Source organism: Oratosquilla oratoria, chromosome 12 (genome assembly GCF_046742065.1).
Source record: "Oratosquilla oratoria isolate Oo_2021 chromosome 12, ASM4674206v1, whole genome shotgun sequence".
In the NCBI taxonomy this organism is placed as follows: domain Eukaryota; kingdom Metazoa; phylum Arthropoda; class Malacostraca; order Stomatopoda; family Squillidae; genus Oratosquilla; species Oratosquilla oratoria.
Genome location: NC_134788.1, coordinates 33,541,640 through 33,561,874, shown reverse-complemented (window position 1 = coordinate 33,561,874; position 20,235 = coordinate 33,541,640). Strand labels below are relative to the sequence as shown.

The following is a 20,235-nucleotide window of genomic DNA, read 5'->3' as shown; positions in this document are numbered from 1 at the left end:
GGTTTTATGCCTTTTCCTTTTTGGCTACCCCCCTTGTAAGGGGGGAAAAGCCATGGTGTATGTATGTTTCTATAAATGAATCTTAAAACTTCGAACTGTACTAAATTGCACTGCTTCTGAAGGAAGTTTATTCCATTCATTTACTACACGGTTGGTGAGGTTGTTTCAACCCGTTTACAAATTAAATCTACTTCCTGACAGTTTGAGGCCATTATTTCTTGTATGATTTATAGTGTGAATATTTCGTCACTTTTGATGTAAATTCCCTTTGGAATCAAATTTGTTGCTCGCCGTTGTAGTTTTTCCAGTCTGTCAAAGTCTTTAATGGGGTTCGGTGACTATACGGAAACAGCATATTCCAAATGTGGACGAACTTACGATTTGTATAGCTTCTTAATGACAGATGGACTTTTAGAATCAAAAGATCGCGTAATCAGTCCTAGAATATTATTTGCCTTATGTAAGGCGAAAATACACTGCTTCCATGATTTGAGATAATCACTGATAATTATGCCCAGATTCTTTTCACTATCCCTTATTGTTAACGAATTCTAAATAACTCGTAATCGTACTTTTTATCTTTACCTAATACGGTACTTAACATTTACACGTGTTAAATTTCATTGGTCACTTTTCAGAACATTACTGTAATTTGTCTAAATCTTCTTGTGTGTGTGTGTGTGTGTATTATATATATGTATATATATATATATATATATATATATATATATATATATACTTATACATATATATAATTTGTTTAAGTGATCATTTGTCATTCCGAACAGTTTTGTATTATTGGTAAATGTGTAGACAATAGATTTCAGTCCATGGTCTATTTCATTTATATATACTATGAACAGAAGTGGCCCAAAAACTATTTCCTGGGGAACTCTACTCATAAAAAATAACATCTAGATCTCTTGCCATTTAGAACAACTCTTTATTTACGATCATTCAACCAAATACTAGTCCAGCTTAATAGGCTATCACTTATTACGTGTGAAGCTAATTTAGCAAATAGTCTTTCGTACGGGACAGTATCAAAATTCTTCGCAATATCCAGATATATTAAATCTATCTTGTTTCTTTTGTCATAATTTGAGATGACTGTGTTGTAGAATTCGAGTATAATCACGGAAAAAAGTCTGTCTAAATCATTACTGGCTATCATTTACTGAATAGTTGCTTTCTAAATGGTTTTCATACTTGTTTATTTTCTTGATTAACTTCGGAAGTTTGTTGTTCTCTTCATTGGCACCATAAGGACTCCTATATATCAAATTGAGTAAGAAGGATTTCACTCCATTTCTCATCTCTATGCATATGCATTCACCATAGTTCGGTTGCAAATTCATAATATTTGCACTTACTCTTTTCGTAACATAAGTAAATCTCTTCCTTCCCCTGCATTTACTATTCTTTTTTTTTTCTACAAATTAAAAACATTCAGTGTTGTATTCTGCAAGTACTTTCTCAAATCTACAATGCTATGGACACATACGTGCACATACCAAAGGCTCTTTCCCCCTCACAAGGGAGGTAGCCAAAAAACAAAGGCATAAATACCACTTCCACCCATTTCATCCAAACATACTCCATCCCCATTCACCCCCTCCCTCCTTATCTTGGCACCTCATGGGGGACGGGTCATCCCTGTATCTTGTCCATTGCCCTGGGTCAGAAGCAGTGTCGCAAGACACAGCACATCAAGAGTAAGGTCGTTTCATTAAATCGGTGACACCCCCCCCCCTCCTCTCCGTCCCCTCAAGGAGAAAAGGAGAAGACGGGGAGAAATCCCTTCGGGCTGCGTCAATTTATTCCCCACACATACTCCCTCACCCCGCATCCTCCACCCACTCCCCGTCATGCATCATAGCATCACCCATACACAACCATTCTCCCTTCACCCCTATCTTCTATCCTTTTCCATCCTTCCTCAACAGACATTCCCCTCTTTCCCAGTGCCCTTTTTACCCCATCCATCCATCTCATCCTAGGTCGCCCCCTCATGTTCACTCCTTCCACCTCTGTTTTCCACAACTCTTTTACTAATCCTTATTCACTCATTCTTTCCACGTGTTTAAACCATTCCATTAGTCTTTCATCAACCCTATCTCCCAACTTCCTTTCCACCTCCGTTCTCCTCCTCATTTCTCACTCTATCCAGCCTATCATATTGTGGTACTTGGTTGGGTGTCGATAATGCCGCTCCTTCGGTTGCTTCTGGGTCGGTCTTTACTCCTCCTTGGAACACTCGATCACACCAGGGTCCTTAATCCAATTCCCTTTCTTCTAACTACTAATATTGGCCCCACCTTTCCTCAGTGGGTCTCCCTCCCTTACTACACTCACGTTCACTCCACCACCCACGCGCGGTCCTTCCCAGGCACTGTCCACCCACGCCGATGCGAGGGCACTCCCGCCTCTGGCAGGAAAGGGGGGGGGGGGCTACCAACGCTCGTGCCCTTTGACCCCCACCCCCCCGTCCCCGCCATATACACTCACTCACCCATATTTCTCATGCACCTCATCTCAAACACATTCAAACTCCTCTGTTATGTTCCATGTTTCTCTCCCATACAGTGGTGTCGGCACAATCGTTCCTTCATGCAATCTCTTAGCATTCATTCCCAAATGTCTATTTCTCATTACACTTTTTAATCCACCAAGGCATTTACTTGCTTCTCTCAATCTACATTCTACCTCCACTCCTCCCTTTCCTCCCACATTCACACCCAAGTATCTAAAACATTCACACCCAAGTATCTAAAACTATCCACTTCCTCCAGTCTCTCTCCCTTAATACTCCCCTCCAGTCTGCTGCCACTTTCTCCCCCTGTACATCTCATCACTTTACTTTTACCCGCATTTATCTTCAACCTCCTTATTTTGCACACCTTCCCAAATTATGTTACTAACTTCCTCAATCCCTCCTCTGATCCTGCTACAAGCATAGTGTCATCAGCAATCAACAACTGGCTCATCTCCCACTTTAATCCATTTTCTTTAACCGTCTCCAATTCCTGACCTACTACCCTTGTATCCTCTCACACTACCCCATACATGTATAACTACAACAGCCAGGGTGACATAACACATCCCTGACAAAGTCCCACCTTTACCTCAGACTACTCTCTCCCTGTGTAATCCTAACACACGCTCTAGTACTCTCGTAAAACATCCTGAATGCTCTTCACCCTTTACTGCCTGAATTTTACAGTATGAATAAAAAAAATCATGGCACACATTTCTTTATTCATTATAAGGAAATACATCAACAGCAAGCTATTCTTTGGTGAGTAACGTAGACTTTTGTACTTTAGTAACTAGCAGGATTTTTTAGAAGTCATAGACTTACCTGATCTGGCATCCATGGTCATCTAAAAATGAAGGATGTAGCTGCACGTGCCTACTGTACACAACCAACAACACTTTTGTTGACACTGACGGGAGGCGGGCTAAAGTTGCCAGATACTACTTGCAAGTGGATGTCAAAGGGTGCCAGATATGCCCTCTCTGTCACAGCAGGCGATCCAGGCTACACTTTGCTGTAAATTTGCACTTAAAGATAAAGGGACAAAAATGACTCTTTCAGAGCTAAAGGGTCAACAGCTTTCCTCCTATCCCATATATCTGCAATACCCCCACAGCACCTTCCTGTCTACCCTGTCATAAGCCTTTTCCACATAAAAAAAAAAAAACTTTCCCTATAGCTTTCTCACATATCTGTCTTACCACAAAAATCTGATCTACACAATCCCTAACTGTTCTAAACCCACACTGTTCCTTACCAATTACTCCCTCTCTTTCATAGTCCACTCAATCAAGATCCTCCCATACACCTCCCCAACTACACTTAACAAACTGATCCCTCTGAAACTACTACACTCACACTTGTCCCCTTTTCCCTTGTAAAGTGAACCTATACAGGCACCCCTCCAGCATTCTACCCTCTCTTAAACAAACATTAGATAATCTCACTAGCCAGTCCACCACCACTGTCCCTCCTTTTTGCAGACATTCTGCATATATAATGATATAATATCAAAACATATCCATTCAACAAACTGGATTTATTCTTCGTTAACAATGAACAATTCATCATGTGATATCTGATATCACTCTTCAAAGACTATTGAATTCTCAGAGTAGTTTCAAAGTATAAAATAAACACTGTTGAATATAATACCATACATATATTTACAGTAACACAAATTGTAAGTAACAATGGCATACATTCCAAATAACTTTACACATCGCTAAGGTAAACAGAACATCTGCACGACAGTATTCTTGGCAATTTTTCATATATAAAAGAACATTTGTACAATTAATGGAACAATCCAGAATCTTAAATTATGAACAAGCAAAAAATGCAATTATGCAATAGGCTAATCAAAAAAGGTCACTTAAATAACTGCATAACTGTGGGTAACCTAACTGACAATATGCATGTGATGGCTCATCTACCAAACAAGTCTATAACAGTGGATCAATACTTAATTGCTGAAAATACCATCATAGAGGAAACATACATCACTCGAGTCACAATGGAGAGGCGTCTCACTGGGGTGAATCATCACGCACTACACAAGATCAATCTTTCTTAAGGAAGTGTGAGTCACTATATTACATTTTAAATCAGTGGGTCAACACGTGATGTCTAATTTTACCTTTTTACTGAGATTGCTGCATTGAACAGATTAAACTTGAAAGGTTTTTCTGCAGTGTGGGTCATCACGTTATATTTGGGATGACTCTATCGCAAGAAAGTTCCATCACACAAGTTATATTAAAAAGTCCTCTCTACAGTATGGATCACCACGTGCCGTTTTATATCACTCTTTCGTGAGAATGCTGCATCACACAGGTCACACTTGAAAGGTTTCTCTCCAGTGTGGGTCATCATGTGTCGTTTGAGAGTACTTTTTTGTGAGAAAGCTGCAGTACACAGATCACATTGGAAAGGCTTCTCTCCAGTGTGGGTCATCACATGTTGTTTGAGAACATACTTTCTTGAGAAAGTTGCATCACACAGGTCACACTGGAAAGGCTTCTCTCCAGTGTGGTTCATGACGTGACGTCTGAGATTAATCTTTGTTGAGAAAGCTGCATCACACAGGTCACACACGAAAGGCTTCTGTCCAGTGTGGGTCATCACATGATCTCTAAGATGACTCTTTCCTGAGAAAGTTGTACTGCACAAGTCACACTTGAAAGGCTTCTCCCTGGTGTGGGTCATCACGTGATATTTGAGAGAACTCTTCAATGAGAAAGCTGCACAACACAGGTCACATTGGAAAGGTTTCTCTCCAGTGTGGGTCCTCATGTGTCGTTTGAAACTACTTTTTTGTGAGAAAGCTGCAGTACACAGATCACATTGGAAAGGCTTCTCTCCAGTGTGGGTCATCACGTGTCGTTTGAGATCACGATTTACTAAGAAAGCTGCATTACACAGGCCACATTGGAAAGGTCTCTTTCCATTGTGGGTCATCATGTGTTGTTTGAAAAGATACTTTCTTGGGAAAGCTGCATCACACAGGTCACACTGGAAAGGTTTCTCTCCAGTGTGAGTCAAGATGTGACGTTTGAGATTAATCTTTCTTGAGAAAGCTGCATCACATATGTCACACACAAAAGGCTTCTGTCCAGTGTGGGTCATCACATGATCTCTAAGATGACTCTTTCCTGAGAAAGTTGCACTGCACAAGTCACACTTGAAAGGCTTCTCTCCAGTGTGGTTCATTGTGTGATATTTGAAAGAACTCTTTAATGAGAAAGCTGCTTCACACAGGTCACACTGGAAAGGCTTCTCTCCAGTGTGGGTCATCATGTGATCTTTCAGACGACTCTTTTGTGAGAACGCTGCATCACACAGCACACACTGGAAAGGCTTCTCTCCAGTGTGGGTCATCATGTGTCGTTTAACATCACTCTTTCTTGAGAAATCTGCATCGCACAGGTCACACACAAAAGGCTTTTCTCTAATGTGGGTCATCATGTGATATTTGAGAGCACTCTTTTGTAAGAATTTTGTAATACACAGGTCACATTGGAAATATTTTTCTCCAGTTTGCATCATGTGTCGTTTAAAATCACGCTTTGCTAAGAAAGCTGCATCTCACAGGTCAGACTGGAAAAGGCTTCTTTTCAGTGTGAATCATCATGTGATATTTGAGAACACTTTTGTTAGAAAACTGCATTACACAAGTTACACTTAAAAGCTTTCTTTCCAGTGTGGGTCATCATGTGATATTTAAGAGCACTCATTCCAGAGATAGCTCAATCAGTTTACATTAGAAAGGTTTCTCTCCAGAGTAGATCATACCATGATATCTAAGATGATTAGTGAGATAGGTGTGCCACAGACGTCACACCAGATTCTCTTTATTATATGATGAACATATGGAATCTTCAGATACCTCGTGAGGAAATGTTGATATTTACCCTCGACCTGAAACAAAATATATAACAAGTATGACATCTAACTTTCTGAGAGCATATAATAGCGTATACACAGTGGAGCATCAACCAAAATGTAGTACGGGAAGGGAACAAACAACTCGTATCAAAGAAGTTTAGGAGTATCTGAGTAAACACTACAAATAAGGGGTACAAGGAAAAAGAGGTCGGTGTATAATGTAGGATAAATTAGCATAATTGGAAATAAAAAGTTCAAGTTTACACAGAGGACCACTATACACAGACATCAATCAAGAATGTCACAAATCAACGTTTGAGTGACTTGTGAGAATCTGGCATTGATTTCTACAGCGAGTTGCTTGTCTTCCATATTATTTATTTATTTATTTTTGTGAGACACCCCCCTAACTTTAAAGTTGGTGGTAAAATGAGTAAAATTCTGCACAAATACCACTAAAAGCCTATAGATAAAACTACTAAATTTATATTTCTGGCATCCTTGGGTAAGAAGTAAATTACTTTATTCAATCTATTGTAGCCTGTCCCTACATACACTTAGGTTACATTCACTCTGTCCTCCCATTAGGGAATAGCTTGTTGAGTTATAGTTATTAAGTGGAAACAGCCATTTCAAACGAGTTACAAGTAATTAATTTGCATGAATATTTGTGTCCTGTAGCAATCTTACTTATAGATAAACATAATATTTATTTCTAGGTGATTGGTAAAGTGAAAATTAATAGGGAATTAAAAAATAAACTGCAGGTATGCTTTTTCAAAGGAATGGTGTACAAACAGGCTGTGGGCATTTTGTACATGGGGTGGACCTCACTACCTCCATGTGTTACTATAGTTGGTGCCAAGTGTGAACTTTATATATTCATTGTGGCAAATGTAATGATAATGATAAAGTTTTAACAAGTGGTAAATATGATGACAACACTAATGATAACAATGAAAATATTAATAGTAATTGTAACAGTGATAACAGTGACAAAAATATTATTAATAATAAATAATGATAATAATAATAATAATAGCAATAATAGTAATAATAATAATAATAGAAATATAATAAAATAATGATAAAAAAAATAATAATAATAATAATAATGATGATGATAATAATGAAAAATTTAAATATTATGATAACATATATATATATATATATATATATATATACATATATACATATATATATATATATATATATATATATATATATATATATACATATATACACACATACATATATATACACACACACACACACACACACAATAACAACAATAATAATAATGATAATAATAATAGGTGTTGAGATATACAGTAGCATAGATCACTGGAAATATTTGCAGAGGTCTACACATGTCCAATAATCAAGGATGTCACTATATCAATATATGATTCTTGTGAATCCTTTATTGGTTTCCATTTGTCAGGTACTACCTCACCCCCGCCCCTAAGGATTAGCGAGTAAACAAGGGGATTTGGGCAGAAGTAGCTCCAGAAGACTATAAGTAAACCATAACATTTTTATGCCTATCAAGTAAGAAAAAGAAATCTAGTCAACCAAACATAGCTTATCACTGCCTATGTAGCTAGGTTAGGTTATGTTCAACCCAACCCAACCCCATTCTATCAACTATATAAAAAGAAATTGAGCATATTATTGTTGAGTTATAGTTTTTTAGAAACTGTCACTCCAAATTAAGCATGGAATTTTAATTTTTCCCGTGGCAATCATGCTTGTAAATCACAAAGACACTAAACATATTTTTCGGGTTAGGTTATGTTGAATAATGCTGCTCCTGGACATTCCTATATAAAGATGTTACTTCTAATATTTTGAGGCAGTCATTCCTTCGCATTAAAAAGAACTTGCTGTGAATATGGTAATCCAAGATAAATTTTCATTAGTTTGTGGCTTTTTATCTAGTTGTTGCATGACTGGCACGTGAGAATATAAACATTAAATAAGTGTTTTGACAAGACTTCATTCTGCCTACCAAATTGGCAGTGCCCAAATGTGATCGGAACTGACATCAAACCAGGCAACTTAAAGTCATGAACAGATGAAAAAGATAGCCTTTACCACATATTGAATAACACTTGCTTATTACCTGCACTATTGTGCTTCCGAATTCTATGCCACTTCCCACAGGTTAAGAATCTCAATAATTGTTTCAAGTCTGTACCATGTATCTGCTCACACTATAATGCACTTATTTGTATTCGGTTATTACAAAGATGAGTTATTGTGATTTAAAGCAATTTTTTACTCCATGGAAATAAGTCCCTTGGCTTCTTTGAGTTATCCCTAGTACCATGATGTGCTTACCTGTATTTATGTATAACCTGAGACTCACTTTATATGTTATCTTTTGTTTAATTCATTTGTAAAGGTTATTTAGCTTAGTTTGCTTGTAGAATGAGTGTATACTGAAATATTAAATCTAACACCCAAATTTATCACCAAGCCACAGTGAACTGAGAGATTAAGGGCAGTGAATATCTAATCAGGATTTCCGTTCCGTGGCGCCCCGCCCCTTACCTTATCGTCGTGCCATATCCTCTTGGACTTCGGCAATCATGGAGCGCCACCGTTCACGGTCCCTAGTTACTTGTAACATCTGTGCTGGTTTGAATTGTTTTCCCGTCGCCCTCATCAGCACGTCCATATACTTCTCCCTCTGCTTTCCTCTTGCTCTCCTTCCCTCCACCATTCCCGTCATCACCACCTCTTCCAACCCTTCCCTCCGCATTATATGTCCTAAGAATCGCAACTGTCTTTTCCTTATTGTTGTCATTAATTCCCTATCTGTATCCATTTCTCTCAATACTTATTCGTTTGTTTTCTTCGCTGTCCATGGTACTCTTAATACTCGTCTCCATATCCACATTTCTGCTGCTTCTAAAATTTCCTGCAATTTTTTTTTTTATGATTGTCCACGCTTCTGAACCATGTAATAATGTTGACCATATAAATGTTTTAACTGTTCTTCTCCTTATATCTGTAAGAAAAGTGTAAACAAATATGCAGACATATGCACACAGGTCACAGGAGACTTGATAGTCCTTAACTAGGTTGGATGGGGGGGGGGGTGAATGATTAATAAATAGGTAGATAAATAAGAAAATAAAGGAATAAAACAAAGAAATAGATTATGTCATATAACAAACAAAGAGAAAAGAACAACGATTTATAATAATGAATAATAAACAAAATAATAATGAACTAAAATCAGTGGCAGGCATAAGTATATTGCTTAGTTGCTTATCTAAATTAATCTTAAAAGTTCGAACTGTACTACGTGCACTGTCCCTGCAGGATGTTTCTTACATTTATTTACTACACGGTTTTCAAAGTTGTTTCTACCCAACCCCAAATTAAATCTACTTCCTGACAGTTTGAAACCAGCATTTTTTTTTTGTCTGATTCGCATTCAGTATGAAAAATTGAAATTGAATATATATGTTTTAGTTGATTTTCGTATGATTTCTGATATTTGGAATCAGTTTTGTGGCTCACCATTGTACTTTTTCCAATCTGTCAGTGTCTTTAATAAGATTCAGTGACCATAATGAAACAGCATATTCCAAATGTTGACGAACTAACGATTTATATAGTTTCTTAATGGCAGATGGACGTTTAAAAGTTCGCAATCAGGCCGAGATTATTATTTGCCTGTTGTGATATGGTTCGGACAAGCCAGGGAAATGAAACTCACAATAACACAAAGGCACTCGGTTTATAATGAACACTAAGTTCGTAGAGGGAGGGTCGTAGTTTGAGAGCGAAGGGGAACCTGAAGCTTGGAGAGGACCGATACTTGGAGATGCTGTGCCCGGGAGTGAACGATTTGCGATTTGCTAGGTAAGACCACCCGCTCGCGCGGGATCGGTTTTTGTGGGAGGGGAAGAAAGTCTGTCAGAAAATGAAAAGATAGTATTGTATGAAAGAGGGCTTTTGCCACTGGGCGATTGGGGATATCTATTTCGCGGCGTCAAGGCTTTGGAGGCATGGACAGGAGACTTGGGATTGGAGACTGCGATTGATGTGCAGCGGGGGCGCCAGGAATTGTTAGTTGGGGAGGCTAAGGGGGGGGGGCTGAGCAAATTTTTGGGGTGGCTTATAGTACTATAATTTCCGCGTTAGCGTCAATCCGAAAGGCGTAGTCCAAGGTCTGCCATGGGGTCAAAGGGGCCGGCCTAGGGTCCTTGGTGGGGTCCAGGGGCACCGTCCTCACGGGAGCTCTGCTAGGATTTTTTGTTGGGGGCTGAGGAGGGACTCAACATGTTGACGAGGGGGGGGGGTCTCAGAAAATAAACTCAGATGTTGATCATTCACGAACATCTGAACACGGGAGGCATACCATGCTGTTTTGATCCCGGTAAAAAAGTTGATTTTCTAACCTCATTTATCTATTGTTCGAGTGAGGTATATCGAGTTTCCAAACCCACTGCTGGAGGTCTATTATTATCACTTTACCGAGCTGCTATTCCACTTAGGTTGCAAAAAATGACACGGTACTTTGGGCAGGATTGTAATCAAAACCCCCTCTACATGCTCTGCATGCTGTGACTAGGGTTTCTTGAGCTGGATTAAATGTCTATGAATGGGGGTATTATTGTCTGTCAATCATCAAATTGTGTAATTGGGTAAGGAAGGAAATCAAGTGTATATTTCTACCGTGAGCAATTCATCATGCAGTACATGCCATTGGAAATTCAGGGCCAATGTGGAAATTCAAAAGCTTCTTATATAGTATTGTGGGCCCTGGCATCTAATCACCCTTTTAACCCATGTAGCAAATACGTCTGTGTAAATTACTTGAAGTAGGCTATATTTCTTCAATTGTTGAATAAACAAAATATGAAATAAAAACAAAAACAAAAATGTTTTACGGTTTGTAAAACATTTATAGGAATGAAAATTAAATTCATATATAGCTGAACAAATACTTTTGAAACATAAGCACTTCCCTAGAAACTATTTACACATTTCGATAACAAAAATGTAATCCTCTTGCTAAACTTAATTGCAACTTGTTCCTTAAGAATAATTTTAAAAACAGATAGAAATACATGTTTTCTTCATTCAGTGTCCTTCATATGAAAAAGCCAGTAAATCCTTGATGTTTTGACATTTCATGGATTTCAACCATAAACAGATAAAGTTAAAAAAAAGAAGAGAAACTCACGATGATATATCTCGGGAAATACATCATTCCACCTACTTTAAAATGATACGCCTATTCCTATGGTTGACAGCAAATGCATCGATAATCATATCCCTGTGTAACATCTTTGCTCTTTGGGAATTGATGTTTAATACTCCAAGATTACTGGTACGTTTGTCACCGCTACTGTTACAGCCGACCCCTTTGACCCCATGGCGGACCTTGGATTACGCCTTTCGGATTGCCGCTAACGCGGAAATTATAGTACTATAAGCCACCCCCAAAATTTGCTCAGCCCCCCGTTAGCCCCCCCAACTAACAATTCCTGGCGCCGTCGCTGCAAATTATAATGTGGATTTCAAAGACTGCATTTCCTAGGTTTAACCTTAGCATTCTAAACGCCTAACTGTTGTTTGGTGAAATCTCAAGGAGCATGATGTCCAATTAAAGATCTATTTAACTATTGCCCATCATTACGTACAAACGGTTACATAATAATATCAAACAATAGAAAGCGATAGTTACACACAGAGATCAAGGATACATTAGAAATGTGTATATATATATATATATATATATATATATATATATATATATATATATATATATATAGATTACGTAAACACAATGTGTTATACTGGTCATTCAACAGAAACGATGTTAAAACATGTAGGAACCACAAAAAAGTGCTACTTCGCTATGCGATCTACAGTCAATTAATGTGCAGTATAGCAGCGGAATAGGAGTAAAGATATCAACGACGGAGTAGCCATTGCTGTAAGATGCAGGCTTGAAGCATAAAATAGTACCGGACTTGGAAGATTCAATCCCAACCGTACATATAGAAACAAACAGAGGCCCCTTTAAGTATAAGACAAAAGGAAACTAAAACACATAAGCCCAGATTTCCCAATTTACATTTGACAGATGCCTTAAAGATGTCTCAAACAGACGAAAACGGTCGGTCACCATTTATCTAATTTTCCAGTCGACAATAATACTAACAGAAACGAAGAATCATTACTGAACTTAGAGTCATTGTGTTGAAATGCAACATTCTTTTTGCACCACTATTATACATTTTATTTGTTAATATAATGAACGTTTAGCAAAGGGGCTGAAGTGTTTACAAATATTTATGCTTCATGTCGCCTCACAAGGATTCTGAAATGTTTACTAAAGTGTCTCCTTATACAATGAGCAAAGATACTTGGTATATTTATTAGATATCGGAGGTAATAGTATCTACTGCCAATGTAGGATATCTTAATGTCTTTATATTAAATGATAAAATTAAAAAAATCATAAACTTGCAAGCATATCATTTGTATCAAAATATATTCTCTTTATATTTTTTCGAAACAATAATATCCGTCACGGGATATCTAGAGATTGACCAAATGTCTTCTCAGAATGTTTCGCTCAGTGTCTTTAAAGCATTTTTCTCTGCACATGTTTAACGGTTTTCTCAGAATGTTTCGTTCAGTGTTGATATGAACACTTTTCAGAATTCATCGTCTTTTCTATATTTAAAAAAGATCTCTAGTTTTTTTCAGAATGTTTCGCTCAGTGGTAATATGAAAAAAAATCAAAATTCATCGTCTTTTTTATATTTAAAAAAATTCTCTACGCGTGCTTAAGGATTTTCTCAAAATGTTTCGCTCAGTGTTAATATGAACAGAATTGCCAATTTTTTTTTTATTAAAAAATTCTTTCCACGTGTTTAAAGATTTTCTCAATGTTTCGTTCAGTGTTAATATGAACTCAATTGTCAGAATGTTTTGCTCAGTGTTAGATTAACATAATTGTCAAAATTTATCGTATTTTCTGTACGAGTATTTTTCATATTTTCTCTACAAGTGTTTAAGGGTTTTCTCAGAATGTTTCGCTCAGTGTTAATATTAACACAATGGTCTAAAATATTTTTTTTATATCTTTAAAGCACTTTTCTCTGCACGTGTTTAAGGTTTTTTTCATAATGTTTCGTTCAGTGTTAATATGGACACTTCAAAATTCATCGTCTTTTCTGTATTTTAAACGGTTTTTCTCTATGTTCTCTCAGAATGTTTCACTCACTGTTAATATGAAAATTTTCAAAATTCATCGTCTTTTCTATATTTAGAAAAATTCTCTACACGTGTTTAAGGATTTTCTCAGAATGTTTCGCTCAGTGTTAATATGAACACAATTGTCAAAATTCATCGTATTTTCTATATTAATATATATATATATATATATATACATATATATATATATCCACGTGTTTAAGAATTTTCTCAGAATGTTTTCTTCAGTGTTAATATGAACATAAGTGTCAGAATGCTTCGCTCAGTGTTAAAATGAACATAATAGTCAAAATTTATCGTATTATCTTTACGAGTATTTTTCATATTTTCTCTAAAAGTGTTTAGGGATATTTTCAGAATGTTTCGCTCAGTGTTAATATGAACACAATTGTCAAACATCATCTTTTCTATATCTTTAAAGCAGTTTTCTCTCCACATGTTTATGGGATTTCTCAGAATGTTTCGTTCAGTGTTAATATGAACACTTCAAAATTCATCGTCTTTTCTAAATGTTTTCTCTGTTTTCTCAGAATGTTTGGTCAATTTTCATTGTATTTTCTATATTTAAAAAACATTTTTCTCTCCACGTGTTTAAGGATTTTCTCAGAATGTTTCGTTCAGTGTTAATATGAACACAATTATCAGAATGATTCGTTTAACATTAAAATGAACATAATTGTCAAAAATTATCGTATTTTCTATACGAGTATTTTTCATATTTTCTCTACAAGTGTTTAAGGATTTTCTCAGAATGTTTCGCTCAGTGTTAATATGAACACAATTGTCAAAAACCATCCTTTCTATGTCTTTAATGCATTTTTTCCACGTGTTTAAGAGTTTTCTCAGAATGTTTCGTTCAGTGTTAATATGACCACTTTTAAAAATTCATCGTCTTTTCTATATTTTTGAAAGGTTTTTCTCTAGGTTTTCTCAGAATGTTTTGCTCAATGTTAATATGAAAACAAATTTCAAAATTCATCGTCTTTTCTGTATTAAAAAAATCTCTACGCGTGTTTAAGGATTTTCTCAGAATGTTTCGCTCAGTGTTAATATGAACACAATTGTCAAAATTCATCGTATTTTCCATATTAAAAAAATTATCTCCACGTGTTTAAGAATTTTTCAGAATGTTTCGTTCAGTGGTAATTGAACACAATTGTCAGAATGTTTCGCTCAGTGTTAAAATGAACATAATTGTCTAAGTTTATCGTATTTTCTATACGAGTATTTTCTATATTTTCTCTACAAGCGTTTAAGACTTTTCAGAATGTTTCGCTCGGTGTTAATATGAGCACAATTGTCAAAAATAATCTTTTCTATATCTTTAAAGCATTGTTCTCTCCACGTGTTTAAGGGTTGTCTCAGAATATTTCATTCAGTGTTAGTATGAACACTTCAAAATTCATCGTCATTTCAATATTTCTAAATGGTTTTTATGGTTTTCTCAGAATGTTTCGCTCAGTGTTAATATGAAAACAATTTTCAAAATTCATCGTCTTTTCTATATCAAAAAAATTCTACACGTGTTTAAGGATTTTCTCATAATGTTTCGCTCAGTGTTGATATGAATGCAATCGTCAAAATTGATCGTATTTTCTATATGTTTAAAACATTTTTCTCACCACGTGTTTAAGAATTTTCTCAGAATGTTTCGTTCAGTGTTAATATAAACATAATTATCAGAATGTTTCGTTTAGCATTAGAATTAACATAATTGTCAAAAATTATCGTATTTTCTATACGAGTATTTTTCATATTTTCTCTACAAGTGTTTAAGGATTTTCTCAGAATGTTTCGCTCAGTGTTAATATGAACACAATTGTCAAAAATCATCCTTTCTATGTCTTTAATGCATTTTTTCTCCACGTGTTTAAGGGTTTTCTCAGAATGTTTCGTTCAGTGTTAATATGACCACTTTTCAAAATTCATCGTCTTTTCTATATTTTTGAAAGGTTTTTCTCTAGGTTTTCTCAGAATGTTTCGCTCAATGTTAATATGAAAACAATTTTCAAAATTCATCGTCTTTACTGTATTAAAAAATCTCTACGCGTGTTTAAGGATTTTCTCAGAATGTTTCGCTCAGTGTTAATATGAACACAATTGTCAAAATTCATCGTATGTTCTATATTTAGAAAAAAAAAAGATCTCCACGTGTTTAGGAATTTTCTCAATGTTTCGTTCAGTGGTAATATGAACACAATTGTCAGAATGTTTCGCTCAGTGTTAAAATTAACATAATTGTCCAAATTTATCGTATTTTCTATACGAGTATTTTTTATATTTTCTCTACAAGCGTTTAAGGTTTTTTCAGAATGTTTCGCTCAGTGTTAATATGAACACAATTGTCAAAAATCATCTTTTCTATATCTTTAAAGCATTGTTCTCTCCACGTGTTTAAGGGTTTTCTCAGAATGTTTCATTCAGTGTTAATATGAACACTTTTCAAAATTCATCGTCTTTTCTATATTTCTAAAAGGTTTTAAGGTTTTCTCAGAATGTTTCGCTCAGTGTTAATATGAAAACAATTTTCAAAATTCATCGTCTTTTCTATAGAAAAAAATTCTACACGTGTTTAAGGATTTTCTCATAATGTTTCGCTCAGTGTTAAAATGAACGCAATCGTCAAAATTTATCGTATTTTCTATATGTTTAAAACATTTTTCTCACCACGTATTTAAGAATTTTCTCAGAATGTTTCGTTCAGTGTTAATATGAACATAATTGTCAAAATTCATCGTCTTTTCTATACTTTAAAACGTTTCTCTCTAAATGTATACAAGGATTTTCTCTGAATGTCTCGCTCAGTTTCAATAAGAACGCAATTGTCAAAACTCATCGTCTTTCCTATATTCTTAAAACATTTTTCTCTCCACGTGCTTTCTCAGAATTTTTCGTTCAGTTTTACGAAAGGCCACGTGCTGAACTGGAAATTTCTCTCCATGATACCATGACATCTTGATCTCCTTTTCATGTCGTCACTAGGCAAAAACACAATCGATTTCCATCTTCAAACGAGGAAAAGCACCGTCGATTTCCATCTTCACACTGGGCAAATATACCGTCGATTTCCATCTTCACACTGGACAAAAATACCGTCGATTTCCATCTTCACACTGGGCAAAAATACCGTCGATTTCCATCTACACACTAGGCAAAACTGCCGTCGATTTCCATATTCACACTAGGCAAAACTGCCGTCTATTTCCATCTTCACACTAGGCAAAATTACCGTCGATTTCCATCTATACGCTAGGCATAAATAACGTTGATGTCCATCTTCACACTAGGCAAAAAATACCTACGATATCCTCCTTCATACCAGGCAAAAATGACTTCGATTTATATATACACACTAAGCAAAATTACCGTTGGTTTTTATGTACACACTAGGCAAAACTGCCGTCGATTTCCATCTTCACACTCGGCAAAAGTAACGTTGATTTCCATATACACACTCAGCAAGATTACCGTTGATTTTCATGTACACACTAGGCAAAACTGCCGTCGATTTCCATCTGCACACTAGGCAAAAATACCGTCGATTTCCTCCATGCTAGGCAAAAATTACGTCGATTTCCATCTTCACACTAGGCAAAAATTCCGTCGATTTCCATGTTCACACTAGGCAAAAATAACGTTGATTTCCATGTTCGCACTAGGCAAAACTGCCATCGATTTTCATCTTCACACTAGGCATAATACCGTCGATTTCCTCCTTCATACTAGGCAAAAATGACGTCGATTTCCATCTTCACACTAGGGAAATATGCCGTCGATTTTGGTTTTCTATGTCGATGTGTTCATTCACATTTGGCAGAAAAATCATGTTTTTTGTTCTATTCTAGTGTACATGAAAATCAACGGTAATTTTGCTTAGTGTGTATATGGAAATCAACGTTATTTTTGCCGAATGTGAAGATGGAAATCGACGGTATTTTTTGCCTAGTGTGAAGATGGATATCGACGTCATTTTTGCCTAGTATGCAGGAGGAAATCGACGGTATTTTTGCCTAGTGTGAAGATGGAAATCGATGGCAGTTTTGCCTAGTGTGAATATGGAAATCTACGTTATTTTTGCCTAGTGTGTAGATGGAAACCGACGGTATTTTTGCCCAGTGTGAAGATGGAAATCGACGGTATTTTTGTCCAGTGTGAAGATGGAAATCGACGGTATATATGCCTAGTGTGTAGATGGAAATCGATGGTATTTTTGCCCAGTGTGAAGATGGAAATCGACGGTATTTTTGTCCAGTGTGAAGATGGAAATCGACGGTATATTTGCCCAGTGTGAAGATGGAAACACTGAGCGAAGCATTCTGACAATTGTGTTCATATTGCCACTGAACGAAACATTCTGAAAAAATTATTAAGCACGTGGAGATATTTTTTTAATATAGAAAATACGATGAATTTTGACAATTGTGTTCATATTAACACTGAGCGAAACATTATGAGAAAATCCTTAAACACGCGTAGAGATTTTAATACAGAAATGACGATGAATTTTGAAAATTGTTTTCATACTAACATTGAGCGAAACATTCTGAGAGAAAAACCTAGAGAAAAACCTTTCAAAGATATAGAAAAGACGATGAATTTTGAAAAGTGGTCATATGAACACTGAACGAAACATTCTGAGAAAATTCTTAAACACGTGGAGAAAAAATGCATTAAAGACATAGAAAGGATGATTTTTGACAATTGTGTTCATATTAACACTGAGCGAAACATTCTGAGAAAATCCTTAAACACTTGTAGAAAAAATATGAGAAATACTCGTATGGTAAATATGATAAAATTGGACAATTGTGTTCATTTTAATGCTAAACGAAACATTCTGATAATTGTGTTCATATTAACACTGAACGAAACATTCTGAGAAAATCCTTAAACACGAGAGAGAAATGTTTTGAAAATATAGAAAATACAATGAAATTTGACAAAACATTCTGAGAAAACAGAGAAAACCTTTAGAAAAGACGATGAATTTTGAAGTGTTCATATTAACACTGAACGAAACATTCTGAGAAACCCCCTAAACAGGTGGAGAGAAAACTGCTTTAGATATATAGAAAAGATGATTTTTGACAATTGTGTTCCTATTAACACTGAGCTAAACATTCTGAAAATATCCCTAAACAATTGAGAAAATATGAAAAATACTCGTAAAGATAATACGATAAATTTTGACTGTTATGTTCATTTTAACACTGAGCGAAGCATTCTGACACTTATGTTCATATTAACACTGAAGGAAACATTCTGAGAAAATTCTTAAACACGTGGAGATTTTTTTTATATAGAAAATACGATGAATTTTGACAATTGTTTTCATATTAACACTGAGCGAAACATTCTGAGAAAATCCTTAAACACGTGTAGAACATTTTTTTTAATATAGAAAAGACGATGAATTTTGACAATTTTCATATTAACAGTGAGTGAAACATTCTGAGTAAACATAGAGAAAAACCGTTTAAAATATAGAAAAGACGATGAATTTTGAAAAGTGTTCATATTAACACTGAACGAAACATTCAGAAAAACCCTTAAACACGTTGAGAAAAAATGCTCTAAAGATATAGAAAATATTATTTTTAACAATTGTGTTAATATTAACACTGAGCGAAGCATTCTGAGAAAACCCCTAAACGCTTGAAGAGAAAATATGAAAAATACGCGTATAGAAAGTACGATAAATTTTAACAATTAATGTTCATTTAAACACTGAGCTAAACATTCTGACAATTGAGTTCCTGTTAACACTGAACGAAACATTGAGAAAATCTTTAAACACGTGGAGAGAAAAAAATAGAAAAATAAAAATACAATAAATTTGAGCAATTCTGTTCATATTAACACTGAGCGAAACATTCTGAGAAAATCCTTAAACACACGTGGAGAATTTTTTTAAATATAGAAAAGACGATGAATTTAGATTTTTTTTCTTCATATTAACACTGAGCGAAACATTCTGATAAAACCTAGAGATTTTTTTAATATAGAAAAGACGATGAATTCTGAAAAGTGTTCATATCAACACTGAACGAAACCTTCTGAGAAAACCGTTAAACATGTGCAGAGAAAAATGCTTTAAAGATATAGAAAAGACGATTTTTGACAATTGTATTCATATTAACACTGAGCGAAACATTCTGAAAAAAATATTTTGTCAATCTCTAGATATTCCATGACGGATATTATTGTTTCGAAAAAATATATATAGAATATATTTTGATACAAATTATATGCTTGCAAGTTTATGTTTTTTTAAATTTTACCATTTAATGTAAAGACAATAAGATATCCTACATTGGTAGTAGATACTATTACCTCCGATATCTAATAAACATATCAAGTACCTTTGTTCATTGTAAAGGAGACACTTTAGTAAACATTTCAGAATCCTTGTGAGGCGACATGAAGCATAAATATGTGTACACACTTCAGCCTCTATGCTAAACGTTCATTATATCAACAAATAAAATGTATAATAGTGGTGCAAAAAGAATGTTGCATTTCAACACACGACTCTGAGTTCAGTAATGATTCTTCGTTTC

At 35.4% G+C, this 20,235-nt stretch overlaps 1 protein-coding gene across 2 annotated transcripts; it reads right to left on the bottom strand.

Annotated features, from left to right (window-relative positions):
- Nucleotides 1–4,194: 4,194 nt before the first annotated feature.
- On the bottom strand, nucleotides 4,195–9,255 carry LOC143031310 (uncharacterized). Of its 2 annotated transcripts, none has more exons than XM_076194984.1 (2): nucleotides 8,981–9,255; nucleotides 4,195–6,457 (listed from the first exon to the last, which is right to left on the bottom strand). In XM_076194984.1, exon 2 carries the CDS (start codon nucleotides 6,083–6,085, stop codon nucleotides 4,796–4,798), a length of 1,290 nt encoding a protein of 429 aa, XP_076051099.1. In that variant the 5' UTR covers nucleotides 6,086–6,457; nucleotides 8,981–9,255; the 3' UTR covers nucleotides 4,195–4,795. The 2 variants fall into 2 exon arrangements, with proteins under 2 accessions (XP_076051099.1, XP_076051098.1); XM_076194983.1 differs by lacking the exon at nucleotides 8,981–9,255 and adding an exon at nucleotides 8,768–8,969.
- Nucleotides 9,256–20,235: the final 10,980 nt, after the last annotated feature.